Source organism: Pezoporus wallicus, unplaced genomic scaffold, assembly GCF_028554395.1.
Source record: "Pezoporus wallicus isolate ANWC-B61680 ecotype Strahan unplaced genomic scaffold, APGP_CSIRO_Pwel_v1 contig_5069, whole genome shotgun sequence".
Taxonomy (NCBI): domain Eukaryota; kingdom Metazoa; phylum Chordata; class Aves; order Psittaciformes; family Psittacidae; genus Pezoporus; species Pezoporus wallicus.
The window spans coordinates 745,146-771,140 of NW_026642361.1; the positions used below are offsets into that span (position 1 = coordinate 745,146).

At 36.1% G+C, this 25,995-nt stretch overlaps 1 protein-coding gene across 1 annotated transcript; it reads right to left on the reverse strand.

Moving 5' to 3' along the window:
- Nucleotides 1-12,441: 12,441 nt before the first annotated feature.
- Nucleotides 12,442-25,578, reverse strand: NTS (neurotensin). The gene is made up of 4 exons (XM_057429379.1): nucleotides 25,404-25,578; nucleotides 21,216-21,277; nucleotides 14,808-15,032; nucleotides 12,442-12,808 (listed from the first exon to the last, which is right to left on the reverse strand). The coding sequence occupies exons 1-4, from the start codon at nucleotides 25,462-25,464 to the stop codon at nucleotides 12,662-12,664; spliced, it is 495 nt and encodes a 164-aa protein (XP_057285362.1). The 5' UTR covers nucleotides 25,465-25,578; the 3' UTR covers nucleotides 12,442-12,661.
- Between the last annotated feature and the right edge of the window lie 417 nt (nucleotides 25,579-25,995).

Below are 25,995 nucleotides of genomic sequence, written 5' to 3' on the forward strand. Positions count from 1 at the left end.
CTTCCCACAGATTCTGAAAGAATTATTTCAGCTAACAGGTGAGCACATGTATAAAGCCACATCAGCATTCCCAGTACCTTCTAGAACTGAGTAACTCAGTAGAAACAGTGAATTTTGAAGCTCTCACAGGGTATGGGTTTTTCTTGCAAGAGCCATGGGTACTGGTGCCAGGGGCTGTTGTGACTCAAACTTTATTCTAGCTAGTTAATACTCTTGCGCTTCATCTCCAAGTATTGTGGTACTGAATTGCAATCAGTATACGCAGACATCTTGTGGTATTGAATTACAGTCAGTATATGCAGACATCTAAGTGTTTACAAACGAGAAAGAAAAAATGCTGAAGGGCTTTCAAACCATTGTATTCTCATCAGAGAAAACAGTGACTTTTTTCTTTTGGGAAACTGTTATTTCATCATTTGAAATGAGTGGAAGCTGTACATTACTGGTTTTAACAAAGGAAAAACTTAAAAGGCAAAAGTAATGTTGTTTTCTACACTTTATTCACTGTGTTTTCTCTAGGCAATGCCTTAATATGCATTCATAAGCAAAAGGGTCCAATTTGCTAATCCTTAAATTCCAGAGGCTGAGCTTGGGGACCCTGGGAATATGATGCTTAACACAAGTCCTGACACTCCACCCTGAGCTGTGATGATGTGAAAAGTAAGCTTCAAGCCTGGAGCAGGACTATTTGTTAATTATCCTCTGTTCATGTGAAAGTCCAAACCAACATACATAAATAATCTAGTTCTTAGTCTCTCTGTGGCCGTACAATATTATAGAATATATCCTTTGAAACAAAAATTTAATCATTAATAGTTATTCCACACTGCAATTTTTTTCAACACTTCCTTATGTAAATTGCCTTTGAGACTTTCTTTAGCTGCAGATACATAGCACACTCATAACCACATGTTAACATTTTCTATCAGTTGTAAGAATCTAATTTTTAATTCACTAAACTTACTGCTAATATTTTGCATTATCTCCATCTTATCCGAAATGTTATTTTTCTTCCCTTTTAATTTCCAAAATATTTCCTTAATATTTGATAGTTCTCTCAAACATTCACTCGGTAAATATCTCATATGGCACTGGAAATATCTATGACACCAGATACTAGGACTAGTAAAGTGATTATTACTTCAAATCTTGCTTTATTCTTTTTAACTTTTGTTTCAGGAAACTGGTTCTTTTGCTGGCTCATATTTTTTGTCTGATGGTGATAATTATGTAGGAAGAAACTGCTCTCTTTACAGACTCAAACGAAGATTCATCTAGCATCTTTGTACCACTGGAAGCTGGAGCGTCTAGCCCCAGGTAGATTGTTTACAGATAGATAATTCCTGATACACGATTTCTTCCCCAAAAGTGCCTCCCTCTTCATTAAGCTTGGAGGAAGGCTGCATAACTAGCTGAGACCTAGATGTCTGACTTTCAGGTGCTTACAGCTACATGAGATGAATTCCACATGAAAAGTCTCTAATACTTGCCAGCCTAAAATTGTGAAATATTGAACTCAGTGAACTGGATGATGCTTTCTATTCTTACTGTCTTTTGTGTTACATCACATCAGATTTCATTCACTTTCAATTCTGTAGTATCTCTACTTTTGCAATCCATACAATAATCAAAATGCTTTTAAGGACTTACAGAGGAAACTTCATTTTGCTGAGTAGTACTGATCTAATTTAGAATGGGTCAAGTTTCTAGAGACTAGCTAAAAAAGAAATATAAGTACAGTAGGATACTCACAAATCATTTACTTTTCACATAAAAGAAGATTAGACTCTGGCATGTGCACTTCCACCTTCTGCTGCTGACTAGGTGCTACTGCAATAGGAAAATTGAAATACTGGTTCTCACAGTTTTGATTTCTGCAGTTGCAGGAGGACAGGTAAGAGCCTGCTGTTTCTTGTTCTTGGAAGAGGACAGATGTAAGCTTATTGTATCAAAAAGATAGCAATTTTAAAGGATGACAACATATTTTTAAAGACATTTATGTTACGTATAATTGCTCTCTCTGCCCCTGGTGTTTTGGGATTTTTTTCCTATTTAGCTTTAAATGAAACCATTTTTTCCCCATATTTTGTTTGAGTCACGTATGCTATCTCATCCAATCATCACTTCAATCTTCTTCCCTCCTACCACCTCTGCAGTATCTGAGGGGTTTGTATATGTCTATTACTTTCTAAGAAGACTGGGGCTTCCCTGTCAATCACATCTTTTCCTCTTCTCTCACTACAGTTTGTGTTCAGTTCAGATCCAGTGTGACTGTACAGGACATAAAATTGATTTTGTGAATGTTGGAAGGTGACTATCAGGCGTACTACCTAGTTGTGCTGCTCACATACATACTAGATGAGGTCAGCTACGGGTCATTGTTATAGCCAGCTCTGCTAATGCACAGCAAAAGTTATAAAACTATCAGTATTATTTTTACACATAAGAAAAGCATAGACATTGATTTTTTTTTTGGCCAGAAAAATCAAGTACATCCCTGAAAAGATCTTCTTGTGATAAGATACAATTTAACAGACATATGGAAGAGGACAATATGTACATTGTCTTCATATACAAGTGTGTGCTTGTATCATAGAATCATAGAATAGTTAGGGTTGGAAAGGACCTTAAGATCATCTAGTTCCACCCCCCCTGCCATGGGCAGGGCCACCTCACACTAAACCATCTCACCCAAGGCTCTGTCTAACCTGGCCTTGAACACTGTCAGGGATGGAGCATTCACAACCTCCCTGGGCAACCTATTTCAGTGCCTCACCACCCTAAGAGGAAAAAATTTCTCCCTTATATCCAATCTAAACTTCCCCTGTTTAAGTTTTAACCTGTTACCCCTTGTCCTATCACTACAGCCCCTAATGAAGAGTCCATCCCCAGCATTCCCATATGGGAAGGCTGCTATGAGGTTTCCACGCAGCCTTCTCTTCTCCAGGCTGAACAGCCCCAACTTTCTCAGCCTATCTTCATACAGGAGGTGCTCCAGTGCCCTGATCTTCCTCGTAAATGACACTTATATGTATACTTATATATTAGGAAAGTAAATATTGTCCATTTATTTGGCCTTTTACCTTTGTCCCTAAACCCTTTAAAATGATTTTACAAAACTGTACTGTTTAAGTATGCTTTAGATTTCTGTATTATCAGTCTTAATGAATATCTATAATGGTGAATCTGAATAATCCTTTCTCATTCACACCTGCTGCCAACAACATTTTCTTGGTAAAAGTTCAGCTAAATAGGATGAGTCAGAGGGACTTTCAGTATCTTCAAAGGGGCAGATGCACTTCTAGCAGAAAAGCAAGAAGTGCTTAAGTGAACAGAAATAAGGTTTACAAGCACTATGCTTGAGATATTTTAACACTCTAAATAAAGACTTTACTTTTCACAGTAAATGTCAGCTCTTTCTTTCACATTAAGACATGCCTTGGAAAGTTGTGCAAATAGTACATTATGTTCCTTCACACACTACTGAAAGATGCTAATAAGGCATCAAAAGTGTTCTAGCATACCATATCTTCTTTTGCACTCTGAGTTGAATACTCAGAAGAGAGCTTGTTTATAATCTATATCTGTTCAGGTCACAGAAACGTAGCTTTCTGGACCAGGTCAGAGGACCATGAATTGCAGTAGGCTGTCTAATTTGCCACAATTGAGATAGATACATGAAGAAAAACTAGTTTTTGGGAAGAGCAGTTCTAGATTACTTTCTTTAAAAGAATATCCATTTCTGGAGCTTATCTCTAAACTTTTATCTGTGAAACCTGTCTGACAAAAGCTGCTGTTCCCAAAGCCACTTACTGGTCTTACACTGAAGGAGAAGTTTCACAGAGATTCAGATGTCTTTCATAGGTACTTTTTTTCCCCTCAAAGGATATGACAACACAGGGTTCACAAATGTAGACTTACAGATTTTCTCTGCATGAAGGATAATATCAGCAATTCCCCCATCATTTCAGTTTCTGGACACAGTGAGTTGGCTCTTAACAGATATTTTACTGCTCTTTTTCTGTATTATTAACATTCAAAGGAAATCTGATTTAGAGTGCTGACCATACAGAAGTCACAGAGGTTTGAACCCTAAAGACTTACACATTTTGCTAAAGTGAAGGGACTGGAATATTCTGCAACCACACACCCTCATTTGACCTTTTCCAGTCCCTCCAATTATAAGAGCATTCTATCTGAAGAAGAGCAACAAACCAAAGCCTTGTAAACAGAATAGAATGGGTAAGAATGGAAATACAGAGAAAAAAAAAAAAAACAACTACACCAAAAAAAAAAAAAAGGAAAAAAAAATAAACAAAGAAAACCTAGATTTATTCTTTTCAACTTAACAGTCTTGTTTGCAGCAACACTTCAGTTAAGCTTTTATTACCTAGGAATAGCTTGTATTGGAACAGTCTCTGGACATCATTGTCCTCAATAATATACAGATATTTAACAAAGATATTCCTTAGACTGCTCAAAGAAGAATTTCCTTACTTTACTTAAGTAATAAGTATATACTTAAATAGAAACAAGAAAGTCAGAAACAGATCCTATTTAACTCTTCTAAACGAAGGTGAATTTTTTCTAAAGCATGATTTCTTCTATGCTACACAGTTATGTGTTACACAGTGTCAGATATTAGTGTTAGATATCAGTTTTAGATATTTCTATAATTCAAAATACCTTTTTACTATGTAAAACCCATAAAACCTGAGGTATTACCACATACAATCATGAGAGATAATGAAGCCTATAAAAAATTATTTTCTATTTATGCTTTCTTAGATCAAACTCTTGTGTGAAATAGGGAATTACTTTCAATTCTTTCTCCCTGTCTTTGTTTCTTTGAGGGTGTAAAAGATGCAAAGAGATGGATAGCTGAGTGTCTTTTTTCTGAAAAAGAATGTTTTGCTACACTTCCTAGATATTATCAGAGCATGAATGGTACTGAGGATTGAATCAGGGGTATGGATAAGCTCCATGCCAGCATTCAAAGCAATAGATCTGAATTCTTAAGCTTTTAACAGTGTATAAGTTTTTAACAATATATACACCTTAGCCTCATATGACATAAAAAATAAATAGCAAATCTATATTTAAGAGCTTGTGGGAAGAAATCTGTACAACTACAGGCTAATGCAATTTTAGCATAATTTAAGGCTTTTGATAGAAAATTTAACTAGATACACGTAAAATAGAATAAAATTCAGTTCGTATATGATTCAATAGCTTTCTCTAATAATATTTTTTTTAATACATACTAAATGCAGTAAATGTAATTTATTTAATTTCACTAATATTTGAATCAGCTCTATTAAGGAGGTTCTTAAGTGAAGCAGTGTAAATAGCAGCACAAGAATCTGAATTAGGACAAGGAATTGGTTCTATGGTGGATGAGAATGAGTACATCAGAGTTGGAAAAAATCAAGGGATACTAATAATTATATTCCTAAAAATTAAAGATTCACTCTTTTTTGAATACTTTCATAAATTGGAATAAATGATCTGACCAAAATGAAAAACAAATAAACACACAAAAAAAACAAAACCGGGGGAAAAAAAGAAATTTATCTTATCTTTATCTTATCTTCTTTTAACAGATAGCATGATCTATATTGATGTATACACACATACAAATGTAAGTTTCTAGTTACATTTCAAGAGTGACATGAGCTTTTGCTTTATGATAAGGCCCTCTCCTTGGAGCTGAGTTTTCTTCTGTTCTTTTTCATAGCCCTTAAAAGGTCTTTCTTGCCTCCTTCATGGATACCACAATGTCTTCTAATTCTGAGACCAGTGTAAGAAAATGGTGTTAATTTGCTCAAGACACAGATTCAAACCACAAACCTTCTCAAGGCTGGGCAAACTGATGTTGATAAACCCAAACCGTTAACAGCAATCTGTATTTCTGCTCTACTCAGTACTGATATTCCTGGCTCTGCACAGCTTACTGTATGATTGAACTCACTGTGGTTTGTTTCACCCGTGACCCTTGCCACCCACTCTTACCTTTTCCTGATCAGCTTTATTTAGTTGTTCCAGTTTCAGCTTAAAAACTCTAAATTTGAAGCCTCTCAGTTTCAGGCTGCTTTTCATAGTTCAAGGGAAGTGTTGGGAATGGGTGTCACATGGTTGTCCTTGCTGTCCTCTGCTGGGAACTCTTATTTTTTTCTTCCAGAATATCCTGTATCTTCTAGTTCATACAGGCTATGTACACTTTAGTCAACTAACACGGATGTAGCAAGACTTAACTCAGTATTAGATTCCCTTTCCTCCCTTCTCCTTGACTTTCCCCTCCTTTCTCCCTCCCTCCCTCCACATACATATGACCCATGCCTCAGCCAGGTCTGACGCTGTTTGGATGGAGTCAGACAGAAGGAATATTCAGTTAACATCTTCCCACATTTTCTCATTAAGTCCCTTATCTGCCTGTAGCTTCTTTCCCATTTGCTTATTCCCTTACAGCCCTTTTCAGGTCATCTCTCTTAACACTGAAATCTGCAAAACCACAAATGTAAAGTGGAGGTACATGCAATGTTTATTTAAAATAAAAATGTTCATAACTCCCTAATACTCCATGGACAAGGTCTTGGAATAGTAACTCTTAACTCTGCTATTATGAAAAAAATGTCTTCAGTAAATGGAAACTTTTGAGGAGAATGGAACTTAAGTATTCACCAAGGATATCAGCTTCAAAACCAGCTGCAATCTTAATACTTCAGTGCCTTCTGCATAATAAAGACAAACATTTAGATATTTGTGTCCTTACTTGTTATTTCTGCAGCAGATGGCGGAAGTAGCATACCTTAGTATTCTGTAGTTACATATCCCCATAAGTTATACTTCATTTGTTAAAAAATTCAGAATAACTTGAATAAACTCTTCATTTGTGGCCATATATATACACATAATTTTGCTCTGTGTGGCTTTTTTTATTATTATTTCTTTTTTTATAATGAACAAAATGCACGTTGCCTGCTTTTTTTTAAAAGATCATTAAATAAGATACCAAAACACAACTGCAGTATATATGCTACACAACTACTGTAAGGATTTTGCAGTACACAAAAATAACCAAGAAATTTCATTCATGCAAGAACTACTAAGTAAGTTATTTCTAAGACCTTCTTTATACCTTCTATAAAAGAGGAAATCTTTACTTTTTTTTAGGAGGATTTTTTTAAGCATACGAATTATTCATTGAATCAACTAAATTGAACTTTTGCATCTTAACAAAAAGCTTCAATATTAGATTCTAGCAACAGTTGCTTTTAAATGCATAGAGAAAATATGGTTAAAAAAAAAAAATGGAAAAACCACACAACTCATTCCAGACAAAATTATTTCCAAGTCATTCCCAAGTCATGTTGCTCTGTGACAACTTTCTTTAAGAAAATAACGCACATATTTGTTCTCCTTTCTTTTTTTTTTTTTTTTGGTGCATACATTTCTTTTAGATGAGCTAAATATTGATCGGGGTGGGGAGGGAAGAATCTTAAATTCAAAAATATGGGATTATAAAAATCTGTTCTGCAGCTTGGATTTTTAAATAATGAATCAGAAAAGCTGCAGTAATGATGCCAAGCTTGTCTTTTAGAATATTTCCAGTCTATCTTCAAGATCATATTCACTGATGTACAAACCCAACAGTTTTTTCATTCACCTATTGCTGACATTTTTTAAGCAGCTTAGACATTACATCTGGACTGAGGTCCTCAGGTTGCTGGCAGTCATTTAAGAGAGCAATGTATAGACTATCTGAGAAGCCCCTTATATACACATAAACGAAACTTATCCTGAAAAAGATTCCTACAATGGAACTTCAAGAAACAGCACTGTAACTTTTGAGACAAAACAGACTGCTACTTGTCCTGCTGGGACCTCAAACAAATACTATTCCTTGCTAATTCAAGTTCAGTTAGGTATAGTCCTATTTTTCCTTCTGCATGAGACGTGAGGCGTCTCCTGAGCCAACAGCTGAACACTGCCATCTACTTAGGAAAAGCAAATCTTACTTGGGCAACTTAAAGCTCCTGAAGGCTTCAGGTTTCTTAATAGCTGACACTCCTTTGAAGGAGTTCTTGAGTGGCTCCCAGGATGCCATTCCCCATATTGCCACCTCATAGGAGTCCTTCAGCCAGCCAAAGCCTGCCTACTAATGAGGTGCCACAAAGTTCTTTCTAGTCTACTCTCTGATTATTAGGTCTGTCAGGCCTATCCAAGAATGATGGATCTGACAAGTTTTAAAATGAGATAATCCACATTGTGCTTTTGTGTGTGTTTTAATGTGACACCTACTAGATTCAAAAGATTGGATGAGAATGTCAATTTTTCAGTAGAAATGAATAAAAGCAAATATAGTTTCACTTCTTTTGTCAATAAAACTTAAAAATGTGATTCACATGTTCCCTGGCATTCCAGAAAATAAAAATAGTTTTGTCTATTTATTACTTTATTTAGACGTTAGGGGGATTTACTTATCTGTTTACTTATTTATTTATTTGCAGGTTTTCTCAGCCTTATTCATGACTTCTGAATGTTTGAATTTGGTTGCAATGAAAATCTCATTCCCCAGGTTCCCTGTGAAGACCAACCCCTTCCCCTACTTCCTTTGCTTCCTGGACAGCAAGGTACAAGTTCTGACAACAGTGACGTCACAGGAGTCAGTATATTTTATTTTGCAGGTTCTCTGCAACTCTTGTTTTATGACTGCCTGCAGTAAGCCCAGTAATTTAGATGTGGAGAACGTCAATGATCAGCCTAGAACCTTGGGGAATTTCAGAAGAACCTGCTTCTCTTTCTGCCCTCCTGCACTCAAGTATTATAGTGATGGCTTGTGTGTTCAATTTGATATTGCATAGTGCAAACTGATCACTGATCTTGGAGAAGAGGAATACAGATCAAGACCAAATTGTCATGTCTCCATTGCATGTTCGGAGTAGTGCATGAGGCATAGCCACAGTCATACATCACATAATTAAATCTCTTTCAATCTGCAAAATTCACATTTCATTCACTGTGTTCACACCAAAACCATTAAATTCTGATCTAAAACACATAATAAAGTTTCAACTCGTACTCAAGAAGACAAAACAGCAAATTTTGTAGTACACCACAAGCAAGACTCAGGAAAGATGAAGACTTACCACCACACTTAACCTTGAGAACACAGTAATTATTATTTTATGGGTTGTTTTTTTTTAAGAAAAACTAACAAATATATGCATCAGAAATGATAAAATCATTCATTTCTCTAGGATTTACTTGTATAAGGCATTGGTAATATTATGGATGATAGCTACTAAAATATATAAAATCAAATTAAATCTCAGTTACATTTAATTCTACATTAGAAATAGCTAAGAGGTTTCTGCAATTGCTCTGTATGACAATATCCAATATTTTAGGAGTATGAGAAATGATTAAGTATAAAGTTTTTGAATAATTGGTATAATTATTCATCTATGAACTTCGTAGAAACATCAGCAATGGAATAGGTAGGAAAAATGTGTTCCTCTGCAGAGACAGACAGCAAATGTCTTAGTAATTGCCTTTATAAAACAAAATTGTTCATATTAAGATGCAGTTATTTAAGCCAAGGTAGCAATCTGAGTTAATGGTCTTCAAAACAGCATTTTAAATTTAAGGCAATTATGAGCTTCAGAAAAGAAGAAAATGAAAAAAAAATAAAAGCACTACCTAAATGTAGGAATCTTTACATATTGTAAAAGCCTGTGCTGGCTTGAAGTTTGTTCAGCACCCATTCCTGCTATGAATACAACATTAATTTTGAAAGATCCCACAGAAAGAATGTGTGAAATAGAGACAAATATGTATAAGCCTGCTGTTTTTCACTTGTTTGGGGTTGGGGGGCCTGGGGGGGTTTGGGTTTGTTGTTGTTGTTGTTTTTTCCTGCTGTTATCTAAAAAGGAGGGCTAAAAGCTGTAATTCCACAGCAGTGAGGTCATCAGGACGTAAACACAGCTAGAAATGAGAAGGGCTTTCGAGAAAATAAGGATGTCCCAGACCTCAAAATATCCCTCTAACAGCTCTGCTTACATGGGTTAATCATATAGTTTGTGTTTTCTAACATCTTTATGCTTCTATGCTTGCTTTTCCCCAATCAGCTAAAACGCCAAGTTTTGCTTTTCCATCTTTACTGACCATGTTACAGTTATGGACATTGTTTCCTCCTCTAATTAGGACAGTCTTTCACTCTTGATAACATCCTCTGGAAGCTTCCTGAACACCTCCATCAGAAGCTAGAGAAAAATGAACAACCTACCCCCTCCAGTCACACACAGTAGCTGACCCTGTGTGGATTCACATTGTGCTGAAAGCAAATGGGTTATTTTAAGCCATTTTCAGCCAGTCTGTCTGGCTAGTAGGCTAACTCTGCACTGCAAGGAACAAGTACACAGTCACAGTATAAACCTCGTTTCAGTGTGGAGCATTACATGAGGATGGAATGGCTACCCATCATCATTTGAGGTCCTCTGCCATCACCCTGAGTATCTAAATCACATCCAAAACATGAAAGGGTGGGCTTTTTTTTTTAAATTTTAACATTCTCTATCACATATCAACCACATTACCTTACCCTATTTTTTTTTTATTCTTATGCTCTTAAACTGAACATAAGAGCAAAATATCATGTCAATCCATTTATGTTTGTCTTACTCTTCCATGTTCTCTTTGAAATCATGATCTGAAATTTCTTTCCTTTCTTCCTTATATATTGCTAGCAGTAAATTTTGGGATAAACTCTGTTCTGCTTTGTTATTTCAGACCAACAGGTAATTTAGAATTTAAAGTGCTCATAACCGGACTAGGGAGCTAGTAGGTTTGTTAGAAAGAGAGATGTTTCTTAGTCACTTGAGAGCATCCTGTGTCTCTGGTCTAATACTATGACTGTTTCATAAAAAAATAATGGGTATGAATCTACTAGAACCTTATTTAAGCAAAACCCTTAAGAACATTAAACATTTAAAACATTGAGACCAAACATGTTTAAGTGCTTTCCTGTACTCAAGTCATAATGACTATTACAGTTATTAGTATATGCTCAGTTATATCCTATGAGCACATGCATTTAGTGGCTACTGAAGAAATAAACTGATTAATAACATTTGCAGTGAGAAAATAAAATATAATTAGCTCTCATATAGTAAAAATACATTTTACTGTGAAAAAAATCCAACATCTCTCTCACGTAAGAGAGTTGGTATAACCACTGGTATAGGTATGTTTTTTCTATGCATATTCCTGTATATGTTTAATAATAATTGACAGAAAACCTGACCTGTGAGAGGATGTGGAAATTCTCTGAGTGGTTGTTTTGTTTTTGTTTTGCTTTTTTGTTTTGTTTTTCTGACAGTCTGTTGGAACACCATTGCTTTGAAAAAGTACCTCAAACAGAAAACAGGTAGGTTTTCAAAAGCAATGCCTGACAGTTTTTGCCTCCTGGTTTGAGCATCCAGGCTTTGTGGGTCTTAGACTATCCCTCTATTTTCACTGTTGTTGTGACCCCCAGTTCTTTCAGGCTGTTTTCTTCAACACTGGAACCTGGATCATTGGGATTCTGAGTTTTATGTACACATCACAGACACAGAGATGGAAAATGTGCTTCAGGTGGCATTTGATTCCTCATGGCTTGAAAACAAACTTTTCCATGCTGGAAGCTTCCCTCTCAATCAGCTTCCATGACTGCCTTTAACCCCTGACACTGCCTGGTTTTATTACAAATATAGAGAGGGAGGGAAAGGAAATGCCTTTTAATTGTAAGTAGTTAAAGATGCTTTAATTTTAATTCCACTTTTAAATCTCTCTCTCAAGTTTCCCATATAACCAGTTTAGTATCTTAACAGTGACAGCACAGGAGCATAAATCAGCTTTTTTATTTTTTTTCTTTATTTTTTTTTCCTGAGCATTCATTCATTAGGTAAACACTGTAAATTCTTTTACTGATTTAATAAACTCTTTTCATATTTAGTCAGTGATACACAAGACTCTAAAGCAGGGTTTGTTCTCACTAGCATATTTTCTTGAAGTCTCATTTATGTATCGTTTTCTTAAATTATGAATATTCAGTGGCAAGTTAAGAGTCAAAAAATAAAAATTCATTTACATGCAGGCTATTTAAAACATGAATTTTGAAACTTCCATTTAATAGATGATAGCATTTGTTTCTTTCCTTCGACCTAATCCCTAATAAATTCAACTGGCCAATATATAAAATATTGTGCTAGTTCTGACTAGTATATTATATAAAAATTTTCAAATGTATATATGAGGTGTTCCATTAGGAAATTGTAAGATTCTCAGTAGGGTTTATGAACAGTATCAATTTTACTTAGTTTATGTTGATGTGCTTTATAAAATAGGAAAAGACTACAATATTGTTGGAAATACACTGAAATCTCAGTTTTGTACAATACATCATGCTTAGAAACTAATTTATTTGCAAATGTATTGGTCCAATTAATCTCAAGTAGGAAAAATCACAATCAAAACAACAATTGCAAAAAAGACAGTTATGTTATCAACCTGATGATTTTCCATAATATATTTTCACACAAATATGATTTTAGATTTAAATAAGATAACCATAACACACAGTAACCTAGAAACTAAATATACATTTTTTTCTTCTGCTGCATCAGTAATATGAACTTCTTTTGAGTATGTATGGTCTTCTAGCTTTGTTCACATGTAGCTGCCGTTTCAGAATATAGGGATTTTTTCTTTTCATTATTTCCTTGTCTTGGCTTGAGGTGTCTAGATCAAAAGCATCTTGCTGAAGTAACTGTAGGATGCAAGAAGAGACGCAACGTTAACAGCTTTTTTGGTGATGAAGATTATAAATTCCTAGAAATTTTATAAAACTTTATTTTAACACCTGACACCAAGAAAAATCTTTACTACAGCAGTTGCAGGTTTTAAAAAAAAAATAATTAAGACACAAAACTAGGATCACACTAAAGATGAGCCGAATCCTATGGATGTGGCAATTAAATTCCATTAAAAGAAACAAGATCATTGCTTTTGCCTCAAGAGAAAACCTGTTATATTTCAGTCAAATTGACTGAAAACTTCCTAATGATTGTCACTCTATAATCACTCATTTAGGCCAAACACCTCCTAAAACACCCACTGCTAGCTGGTTTCAGCTTTTGAGCAATATTTTTATCTGCAACTTCCTACAGCTAAAAAATCAAAACATGTAATAAATAAGAAATTAAATAAAGCACAAGAAAGCAAATATTTTATCAGAATTTCTTATATAACTGTTATTTTGAGTTTTACTTGGAGTTTTTGAAGTATTTTGCTCAGATTCCGCATTGCTTTATCTGTTAAGATTTCATCCATTCTCTCACCATGTTCTTCCATGGTCAAGTACAGTCCTGGCTGAAAGGCATTAGACTGAAATGTTTTTTGTACTTACCCCAGTATTTCCTTAAGCAATCAAACTCTGTCACTCAATTACTTGATGAATGAGTGGTCACCTAAATTCTATTTAAATGAATTGAAAGACTCTCATGGTTGCAACAGACTTTGGAGTCAGTCCTGGATGAATAAGATCACAAGAACTTCCTTCATCACATAAATTGTTCATTTCAAGCCTTCTTCAAGCCTTCCCCAAGCCTTCTCCCTCTGGCTCTATCGCTTCATTTAGTGTGCCTTATAAACCTCTGCACTGCTTAAGCTGAGAGAGAAATATTTTGATATTTTTTTTCAATTTCACATGCAGTACTGTTAGGAGTGATTATTCCCAACCACCAGAAGAGGTGATGTAACTGCAAAGTAAGGAACTGTGATTATGTCATATGTGTTAGTGCATACAGTGAGTTCTGTGCTAGCTCCTTTTCAGCAATAAATGAAGAGATGAAGAGAATCCTCAAAAAACTCTGGTTCTCAAAGGTGTCACAGTCTTTCATAGGGACCACCCGAGCTAGTATGAAGGACTAAGAATAAGCCTGCAAATACAGAGCTGTGATTCAGCAAATAAAAGAGGATCAAGATTCAGCCAGACTGTCCATGAACCTGCAATAGCTGAAGAAACTGGCTTTACTGGGAAGTGCGTAGTGACATAAGAATAACTCTTTTCACTCTGCAAAGCAGCTTTTAGTGTAATATATAACACAAGTGGCTTGTGCCCAGTGCACCTCTGTATGATCACTGCACTGAGGTAAGTATCAGAAATGGACTACAAACAATCACTATTTAAGAACAACAATAGTTATACAACTACAATGTTGAATTCCAGGGTTGCCTTTAGGTGTGAGGAAGCAAAAATCAACAATTCCCTTGCTGGTTTCCTAGCAATAATAAGCCTATACTGCCTGGTAAAAGTACATGTATATGTGGGCATGTCCATGCATTCTGAACCCAGTTTGCCTTAGGGCCTTAAAAGTGTTTTCAGAAACTCTGCCTCAGTAAATCTGCAGTAACTTCATGTCTGTTAAACAGGTACTACTTTTGTGTTCTGGCATACATCTCACTTTCATGTGTTTGTTTTGTTCCTTGGAATGGGTACAAAGAGTGGGGAAGATGCATAATTGAGAATAGCTCTCATTTATCCATGAGTCAATATAAAAGAGACACTCAACTCATCAGAAACTACATTAATTCGCATCTCTTTCAATAAGAGGCATATTAGAGGTATTAGAGAGTATAAGAAACGGAAGAAAAGCTCAAGTAATATGATGGGTATCACATGGGTATGGGTTTTAAAAAAATCATTGCAAACTGAGCATAAGAGTTTAACACCAGCTGAAACATGCATTTATGACAGTTTGTTTTACCTCCCAATGCTGAAAGGTTCTGCTGTGGCAAACTTTTTGAAGTTGATATACTGTCAGCATTGCTTCCAAGCTGAAGCCATCCAGAGCAGCAGGAAACTGTCTTCCTGAAACGAGATCCTCTTCATCTACCTCTACTGTATCCCCCACTTGGTTGTTTATGTTGTTGACAAGATTGCAGACATTTAGCAAGGTCATTTTCCAGTAAGGAAGTTTTGCTCTGTTAATCTGGAAATACAAATACTTACTGTTTAATGTGTCGCAATGTTTTGTTTTGTTTTTTGTTAATAATGTGTAACAATCAAACATTTTGGTAGGAACAAGCTTGTGAGTCTGAAGTATTTTTTGCCTGCTCAGATTTTAGACAATAATTAGAGAGCGCTGAAATTAGGGCAACTCATTTATTAAATACACCAAGTCTGCTTCCCTGCAGCCTTACCCCTCAGGTAGATATACATGATGAAAAGCTAAACTGCTACCAAACCAGAATGGCAGCATTTCATAGACATTCTGCACAGGTGCAAACAAAAACACAGATGGAAATTAATATAATATAAATTCACAGGCGTAAATAAGGACAATGAATGAGTCAAACCCACAGGATAAATTCCCAGTACTAGAATCCAAGGTGGATGCCTGTGGTTAAGTAGATGCTCCTCCCCAGTTCAGAAAAAATACCAGTAATTTCAAAATTCCCTGATAAAAGGAATGGAGTCCCTGCTTCAGGGCAAGCTGTCTGATCAAGCTATGTCTGAAGTCATAGAATCTGTAAGCCCCAGGAGTTTTGGATACTGGAGAATCATGAGTCTGAGAGATGTGAATCAAAGGTCTATGGGCTTAGATGAAGATAGAGAAAAGATGAAAGACAGTTGTGTAAACAATATATTCCTGATTTGGTAACTGAACTGAAAAACTCAGACCAAATGTATTTAGGTGTTCCACCTAAGCAGACCTAACTCAGAAATGTTACAGAAAGACAAAAATAGAGAAACTTCACCATGGTTTGTCTCAAATTTACTTGCTCCAGTATATTCCATTATTGGGAAGACATTTAACTTTTAAACCCTTTTAAAAAATGTTGAGGAAAATAATTTTTACTTTTCACTGTTCTTTCCAAGCAGTTGTGGGAACAGTCTTTTTATTGATTATCAATAGAAAAAAGTAAGTAAAAACCTAATTCCTACCTCTTTGGCTGCTTTTTATGCCTTTGCTACTTTCTTGGTTCTTCCACTACTAATTATTTCTTTCAGATTATATTACTTTTAGTGGTGAGTATTGAAATCACTTTTCTTAAACTAGAACTGATGACAAAGTGATCTCCAAATGTCAAACAGCAAATTCGTATTTATTACTGGCAAAGGCTTCCATGCTGTGCCCATTAGGATTATGTTTAATCCATGAAATGAAATGTAATTGCTTCTTTTCCTGGCTGTACAAAGTTAAATATAGGTATTACATTAACAAATACATTGCCTTTTATATACTAATGGCATTAATTAAAAGTGTGGCTGCAGTGCTTACTTAGCTGAATGTTAGGTTGTTTCTTTAAAACACCTTCCTAACAAAGGGGCATTGCATACTGACTACACTTTACTATTTTTTGAGGGAATAGAAAGAAAATGAAGAGGAGTGAAGAACAAAACAAGAAAAGTTGGCATCACTATCAGCATTAGTTACAAAAAAAAGTCCCTTTTGGCCATAACCATTACTCCAATATATAGCTGATATAGCCATGCTTTTCAAAATCAGAATAATTTAGCCCTTTAATAAAACTTTGTGTTTTTAGATTTCTAACAAGGCTCAGAAAAAAAAAAAAAAGCATTATTTTGTTTTGAGGCTAAGAAGAAATCAAATCTCTGATCTGATTCAGAAGCTTGAAATTGGTTCTGTGTTTTTCCCTTTGACCTCATCTGTTGTCCCATCTAGATGCCCTAATTAGTCTACTGAATTATCTGAAAAGACGGGATAGTTTCAAAATAAAAATTAACCTCTTTGCAGAACATCTAGTTTAATTCACAGAAGTTAAACCTGCAAAAGGAACAAGCATCCACTGCAATGTCAGAATTCTCTTTGGTCTGTTTTAAAATACCTGTGAAATATAAAGGGAGCTTTCTGTAACAAATGAGCAGACTTTTCCAGGGCACTTTTCTCTCCTGGGTATGCTAAAGATATGGGAGTTAGCACTACAACAGCTACATTGCAGTGAAGAATAAAACCTAGGGTCAGTGATACATGATCAAGTGAGAGTTCTGAGATTAAAAAAAAAAAAAAAAAGTAAAAAAAAATTCCAGTGGATGAGAACAGAAGACAAATGGATAGTGAAATTTGTTATGTCTTCTTGCATTATTTATAGCATCTTTTTGATCTGAAGTTGCTACTTTATGTTAGCCTGGTGCATGTCTATGTTTAAATGAACTTTGTATATTAGTGAAATATTTAAACAGCAGGCTTCATTAGGAGAAACTGGTCTTAGCTGCTATTTATTAGACTAGGGGAAAAATTTTTGCAGTTCTGTCTGCAAGTATATTTGTTTGTTAAGGTATTAATTCCCATTAATACCACACATGTATCAGCCCAAAATATTCTTATTTGAGTACACCTGCTTCTGACTTACACTGCTGCCAGCTCACAGAATGAGTCTATAAAGCATTAAGAACTTCAGTCAAGAGTGAAATATTTTTTTAACTAAACATGGAGCTCTCTAGGTCATGTCCAGTCACTGAACAAGCAGCCATGATACTTTTTCACTCCACTATTACAGCAAGCATTACAATCAGACAGCTTTGTTTCACAGATAATTGGAAATCTCTGAGGCCCTTATCCTAAAGGAATATGTGAAAATGCAGTTTAAGATGACCGTAATCCAAATGTTCAGTTACATTTCCAATGTGTGATATATTCTTAATACAGGTCTAAGGAATACCAACTACAGTTGCTCAAGACATGCTTTGGAAAACACCTACACAACAGATCAAGGAACACATATCTGCCAAGACAGAACTAATTTTTTTTAAGATTATCTTGAAAAAGATTTGGGAATGATCTGAAGGAACAAAAGAGACTGCAGTATGAATCAGAATTTAAAAGTTATTAATGCTGAAGTGAATATGATATATGCAGTTCCATTGTTGAACATGCTTCTCAAATAAGACTCAGATACATGGTTTCCCACATCTCATATAACTTGAAAGATAATTTTAAATCATCTAAGAAACTGAAATGAGCTTGAGAATATTTCCTGCTTTGACAACAGGCTTGTCCTACGAAAGATTAGAGAATCTCTTTCCATTTCTCGTTAAATGATGCCCCTGAAAGTTTGCTTAAGACAACTTCTTACATTAGAATGCATACCACTCATGTTTGTTTTGGGCTTTTTTTTCCCAAAAAAAAAAGTTTCATTCTCTGCCTTTTATATTCTTTCCTTTATCTAGTGAAAGCAGATGAAAAGCCTATTCATAACCAAGTAAAACCCAAGGTAATGAAGTATCTCAATGGTTCCTTTTTGGAATAGTAGTTAAATTTTGTTCAGCATGTAACCATAATAAAAATATTCTCTGTCCTTAAGCAGATATGGTATTGAGTTATCTTACAACAATTCTTCTATGGTGTATACTAATATCTGCAAAAACAATGAATTTTTATGTGATGACTGAGTCAGGAAGTCAGTAACTACTATGCAGCTGTAACCTCATCTGCCTGTGACAAGAAGGCAAAACTCTCTGCGCGCATACAGTCAGCAATAGGCATCCTAGAACAGTAAGAAGCTCAGAGGATCCAAAATTTTGTTCTAGTGATGATATACTGTTCAAAGAAAACACCTCTTTTTTTTCCCTTTTCTCTCTCTCTCTCCACCCCACCCCCCACCCCAGCTTATATCAGCCTTGTTTGTGCTCGGGACATTCCTCATGGATGGTTTCAGGCAAGCATTTATGAAGCTGGGAATAGAGCTATTTATTTGATACAAAATAGGAAGAGCAGATAACTGCATATACATGGTACTTCAGGTTGTGTTGTCTTGCCAGATCTTCCAAATGCATCTTTGGGTTTTATCTTAGAGAAAAGACAAATCATTTTATCCCTGCTTTATCCCTGCATCTTCTTTGAGATTTAACAACAGGAAAGGGTAATAAACTGTATTAAATCATAGAATCATAGAAGAGTTAGGGTTGGAAAGGACCTTAAGAACATCTAGTTCCAACCCCCTTGCCATGGGCAGGGACAAATGTTGAAGACAGGTTGTAATAAGCCTGGACATACTACCTTAAAGTTGGAAAGCGATCCAGTATGAATACGACTTTAAAGAGAAGTTTGAAAAAGGCCATCAGGCACTGAACAGCTGTCTGTGAAGTCAAAAGCATATGGTAACTTTTTCCATAATATTGAATGGACTCCTGAAAGCTGCAAAAGGTGTGTGCTTAAACTCTAGCTGTAGTTTTGATATTATACTTCACAAGTCCCTATGTAAGATTTTTTCTGTCCAATACTACAACCACAAGTAATAATCCACTTTGCAGTTTTTTTGAGCTCAGCTTTCATAAACAATTTCTGTTCCCTTTTTTTTCTCTCTTTCCCCCTTTCCCCACCTTAATGTTATTTAAATTGTCTGAAGCTTCCTTGCTGCTTATTACTAAGTCAGTGTCAAAGATGTTTAATGTAATTCAACAGTAATTGCCCTCAACTGGAACCAGATCTCAGGCACAGTACAAAACAGTTATTACACGTACCATCAAATTTGTCTCTCACACCAAAACCATACTTTTGTTCTAATGAGGGTTAAAAGCTAGCAGAAAAAAAAAAAAAAATAATGGAATAATGGTATCCCTTTTGTAGAAAGCACTTAGGTACATTTTTTAGTGGTTCCACCATGCCTTACTCCGATGTCAAGAGACAATATATAGCAAACTAATGAATTCTAGGTGGTGATTTAAGCAGTAGAATGTAGAATTAAAGCAACATCTCCACCATGCACTTACTGCTTATATCAACTTCAGGTGTCACATGACTTACGGTATATACCACAAAAAACTTGAGTGCAACCTACACAGTGTAAAACGACATAAAAGAGTATTATCACAAACACCACTACATTATCAGCTGGTGCACTCTATGCATTTTTAGTTACCTGAGATTGTGCTCTGTGCTGAGAGAGAGGAAAAGATGGAAGTGGAGATTAGGTTCACAGTTCTACTGAAGTCAGTAACAGAAATACCAACAGCCGTAGGGTTTTCTCCAAGGCATACTATGCTTGGCCACACAGAGAAAGAACTACTTTTGTCAGCCTTCTAAATTTATATTTGTCTCAAGAAAAGAATATTTATTAATCTTTCTGTACTTTAAAGGAGCAAATGGCAAACAGGTTTATTTAGCATCTAAGGTTAATTACCGTGCCAGTAAGGAACATGGGAACCTAAGAACTGCCAGATCAGATCAAAACAATGTGTTTTCTGGCCTCATTATTCTCTTAGAGTCTTATTCTAGTCTATTCAAAGAATCCTGTGAAAAAGCTCACATACAAGCAAATACAGTAAATACGGAAGTCTTCAAGGCAGGTTTTCTTCCTAACATTCAACTAGTCATTGACTTACGAAATTTTTAGGGAAAAAATTTTCATTTCTCATTTTATTTTCCTTTGAATTTAACTTGAACTCCTTTAGAACAAAGGAATAAAGCATTCAAACTTAAGATCATGGCACTTGTTTCAGTGTTTGTTTTTTAATGTGTTGCTGAATAAATATTAAACTATATGTACCTTAGATCATTTGTGGAAAACAACACTGTTAAGAAAGTGTTTGTCTATCAGCCTGTTCAATAGATATGTGCAACACATGCTGCTTCACCTTGTCAATATGAGACTGGAACTGAATTTTTGTCTATTTGTATTAAATAACATGTACATTGTTCACAGTCTGGGGACTTGTCAAGGAAATGCCATTTATCGGATTAATATTTTCATAGTCAGGTCCCCCTGTTCCTGTGCTAAAACTGTGATTAAATTCTTAAACCAAAATCAGCATAAGTATTAACAGGTTTTGCATTATGACTGTCTTAGTTTTATATGCATATAGGAAAAATTCTGCATAAATATAGCACTTACAGATTTGATGCAAGGTTAAGTTAGCTTTCATCACACATAATGTTATTGGAAACACATTTCCTCCAACAGATTTACATCTCTGCACATAAGACAGTTTTGACAGTTTAATGAAAGAACCAGTGTTACAAGTGAGGAGCACTTTTAGTGTGTCACATCAACACCTTTAAATTTCCTTTGAACTGGAAAAAATCTTGCACCAAAGTAATGTCTAGCACTGAACTTTTTGCTCTAGACCATAGGTTATTACTTTGTGCAGAGACTTCTGTGTTTGTAATGAAATTCATTTGCTCTCTACCAGTCAGAGGAAAAACAATTACCTTTGATGTGTACATATTGGTCAATAAATCTGCTTCTAACGCTTTCATTTCCTCTTCTGAATCTGGGAATAAACCAGAAACATATGTTTATTATTTCATCATAAATTATGAACATTTCAAATTAGCATACAGAATTTAGATATATCACTTAGTTTTGAAAACTAACTGAATAAAACCCAAACAAATGAACAAACATTTTTGATAAAAACACAGCAGAGCGATCTACTGTGAGGAGTCTTCAGGCAGCAATGACACTATGCTAAAATAGATACTATCTTTTTAAAGCATGATCAAACTTACTGAAGTGAATGAATCAATTCAGTAATCTCTCTTCAGTGCAGCCCTTTCAGTAAACAAAACTGCTGAAATACTCTTCATTCAAAACTCAGTATGGGTTTCATAATTGCTATTTGTCACCTCTATTTACTTTGAAGATTTTGTATATTTATTTTCAAATAATATCTACTTAAGTAGCAGCTAAGTATTTACGTGAATGGCAGTTGTGATTACAGTACAGGATTTAGTCTCAATTATTGTTGGTTAAATTAAAAATATATTTACTGATATGAGGGAATTAGCTTCATCAGTTTGTGATACAAGCTTTTGACAATGCATACACCAAAAGAAAGTATTCTAACTTCAGATTTTTTTTACTAGTTTAATTGACCTTTAATAGCTCAGCAGACTTGCAAGATCTGTGATTTAATGAATAGGTTATAAATTGCTTTAGAAAAACAGCCACAAACTTTTCTACCTTGTGCTGTACAGAAGCAGAAGGAAGATTTGGCCTTGAAAATGTAGAAACAATCACAGCGCAAAGATAATATACAAACAAATCAGATAAGGCTTCAGACAAAACAGAGTTCTACACGGCTTTTAGCTTTCCTGGAATATCAGCAGTCCAAAGCCAAATGATACACTTTCTTATACTTTAAACCAAACTAAATCATAATCAATTCCATATTCATAGAAGTCATGGAATCATAGAATGGTTAGGGTTGGAAAGGACCGTAAGATCATCTAGTTGCAACCCTACCCTACCAGGGTCAGGGATGCCTCACCCAAGACTTATGTCACCCAAGGCTTTGTCCAACCTGGCCTTGAACACTGCCAGGGATGGAGCATTTATCACTTCTTTGGGCAACCTGTTCCAGTGCCTTACCACTCTCACAGTAAAGAACTTCTTATACCTAACCTGAACTTCCCCTGTTTAAGCCCACAGAATCATTGGATAAATTCTGCCTATGCCTTCATTCTGATAGCACAGAAAGCCAACCATTATATTGCTCTTAAAAACCAATCATGATCAATCTTAATCTTAGCACCACGATGTTTCTTCTTTGGGGAATTTTTCCAAAGTTTCAGTTATTATTCACCTTCTTCTAATTTTAAGCCGAATTTATTTCTAATTACAAATTTATTAATGGTTTGTACGTAACTTCCTTCACCATAAGTGATGTCTTTCTAATTGCGATATTTACCCAACTCATGTATTTTTGGAGAGCAATCACAGCCCTTTCTCAGCTCAGATTTTTAGGGTGTGCTTATGCAGCGATTACCAGATAAATACAAGATCATTCTGCCTTTTAGAAAAAAAAACCATTCCCTGGAAAACCAATAAATACTTCACTGAATGGCTATGCACAGGGCTACTAAACTCTCACCTGTTCTCCTCTTTTGTAATAGCACTGTATTCCCTAGCTCATCAGAGTGGCCCTCCTCTGTATCTGCTCTGATCTGAAGACAGCAAAGCATAATACAGCTTGGATCAGAAGCATCAGTACTTAACTACCTTAATGCTTACCATTAGCTACAGGAAGTAGCTCTCATGCATTTTTTTACTTTTTTTTTTTTTTATGGTTGAAAAAAATTAGTATCTCATAAAAAAAACAAACAAAAAGGTCAAGTCTTTTATCTCATTAGACATTTTCAATCACTGTGCTTCTGTTAAAAGGAAAATTAAATAGGTTACTTCTACTGCTCCCTAAGCTATTGCATTTTGTACTGTTGCACTGCTTCTCATTATTTAGATCATCAAAAACTTCTTGGCATTATGCTGACCTTCCTCTGTAGTGATGCTCCTGGTCACCGTTGCATTACCAGCACACCACATTCATTCACTTTTATTTTTTACACTGAAGTTGTTATTGAAAACATTAAATAAGGCTGGTTTGTAGATCAGTATTACAGCAAGCCATTAGCAACTAATCTCCACATTAATGCCTTTCAGTCCTTTCAGCACTACTGGTTGTCAGCATTACCTAATATCTTAACTGCTTTACCATCAGCAAAAGTTCTGCTGGCAACACAAGGTCACCTCAGCTGAATTTCAACTAGTGGTAGCAGCAGCTCCTGTGAATGGTGTCACACTGTGACAGCATCATGATTTGTGGTGTCCTGGGTCATACCAGCTGAGGACAATGAAAGTACTGGTCTGCTTAGCACCTGTTTTTTTCACGTTCCATAGAGGATGGAAGGTACCTTCAATACACCATCAAGGTAGGAAGACAGCTGCAGATGTGGTAGATAAGAATTTAAAAACATTTCAGTTGAGAAAAGAACTCTGGAAGACATTATTTAAGAGGCTGGTCAAGATCCCTCGAGTGAAGAATAAAGCAAAGCTTGGAGGAGAAGGGAACACATTCAGGCAATTCAGGAGTGAAAGAGGCAGATAAGGAGTAAAGGCATAAAAAGAGCAGACTCTCAAGACTCTTAGAGAGAAATGTAAAAAAGTCTGGTTATTATTGCTCATATTAGAGGGAAAGACACGGTTTGATGTCCTCTTGAGTAACTTGTTATTGATAAGATATACAGCTTCTATTAATATGTTCTACAGGAATAGTTACATTTTACAGTTACACACTTTCCCCTAAAGGCAAACATTTTCAAAAGAAAATTAAAATGTATTATCATTTTCTTTATGACGTAACTGTCCATATTTGTCAAAATTGATTTGGCCCTTCCACACAAGCTTCTCTATGGCATTTCTTATTTGAATATAAAATTTCATTTTCAAACAAATAAACCACTATGGCAATTACACCTACAATTTTGTTTCTGGGTGTTTTTATAAGCCTATTTTAATTTCACCTGTTTTGGTTTTTGGTTGGTTGGTTGTTTTTTTTGTTCGGTTTTTGGTTTTTTTTTACCTGCTTAAAAAGCTTTAAACATGGGCAGAAAATAATATTAAGTCTTGTCACTAAAATCACCAGCTCTCTACAATATACAGAATGATTGTTTAAACTGTGATAAAATGTAGGTATTATGTGTGTTACACTTTTTTTTTTTGCAGGGGAATACAAATTTCAAACTTTCATCTAATGTGCAGATTAGGAATTTAGAGTCCTCCTGACCACTGAGGCTGAAAAACCTAAGGTATTGTAAATTTACTCCTTAAATTTCATGGAGTTAGAAAATAAAGTAATTTGCAAGTTAGTTAAAATGGGATTTTAAAGCCCATTCTGCTTCATATCTGTGTGTGTGCACCTGTTTAATCCCACCATACCTATTTTTAGTTGTAAAGTCAGGGCATAAATGACACACTCTTAGCTGTGTCATTTTCCAAAGGAGCAGGCAATGTGTTTTAATGTATGGTTCTCTTATTTTTTTTTTTTTTTAAGGTTTCTAAAGCAATTGCTCTGAGATCAGAAATGCATTTACATTAACCTTCCTATTGTGTAATCTGCATCTGATTCATCATTTTTTGTCATAATTTCAGATCAGTTGCTAGCATTTTTTTCCCCAGGATACGAAAATTGTATTTCTGTTTCTGGAAGTTGACTAAAGTGCGTATATAGTTGGATTGGATTATGGTAGCTATTCATATGAGTTGCTGAAATTATAATTTCTAGGGCAGTTTGGAAATGCATGGTATTCAATAAATCGCAAATGAACCGACATAAGCGAGCAGATGGTCTAAACTGACTTATATTTCCCATGTCTAGTCTACCCATGGTACAGATGCTGTGAGGAGGAACGGTGTAGCTGAAGGGAGAAAGTATGACAGGTATATAAAAAAGCGATGCTGACCAGAGCCGGTTACCAGGGCCAGCTCCGTGGCGCCTAGAGGGCACAACCGCTGCAGCCCGAACCGATTTCACCTGCCTTTCCCAAGTCCCTGTGGAGACTGCGGAGCGGCTCAGTGCGCATCGGCCGGGGGGTCTTCGGAGGGCGATGCGGGACGCTTACCTGAGCAGAAGCTGCAGGAGGCCAAGGCCAGCAGCATGACACACAACAGCTGGGTTCTCATCCTTGCGGCGCCGCCCTCTAGAAAGTAAAGTCCATAAATCCTGGGGAGAGACGAAGAGAGAGAGAAAGACAGACAGACAGACCGACAGACTGAACGACCGACCGACAGAGCAGCGCCGCTTCGCTCCGCGTCCTCTTGCACACGCGCTGGCGGGCGGCTGCAGGCACCAGACGGGGCACCCAGACCCTTTCCCAACTATATAAGCCGCGAGGTGATGTCACGACGATGCCGACATCTCCTCCTGATGAAGCTCCCTCCCTCCTCCACACCCCTCATGCCCCCCCGCCCCCATCTCTCCCGCTGCCCCTTCCCCGCCTCTCCGCTCCCGCTACCGCCGACGCCACTCACCGCCTGACGCATGCGGAGCCCCGCATCTCCAGCCGCGGGAGGCGGCTGGAACCGGCTTTTCCCGAAAGGGAGTTATCCTCTGATCTGGAAAAGCCCCGAAATAAGATATCATGAGTATTAGCGTTATTAAAAAAAAAGTTACCGCCGACTGGTGGGACCCCTGACGCGCGCTGTGTCCGCGGT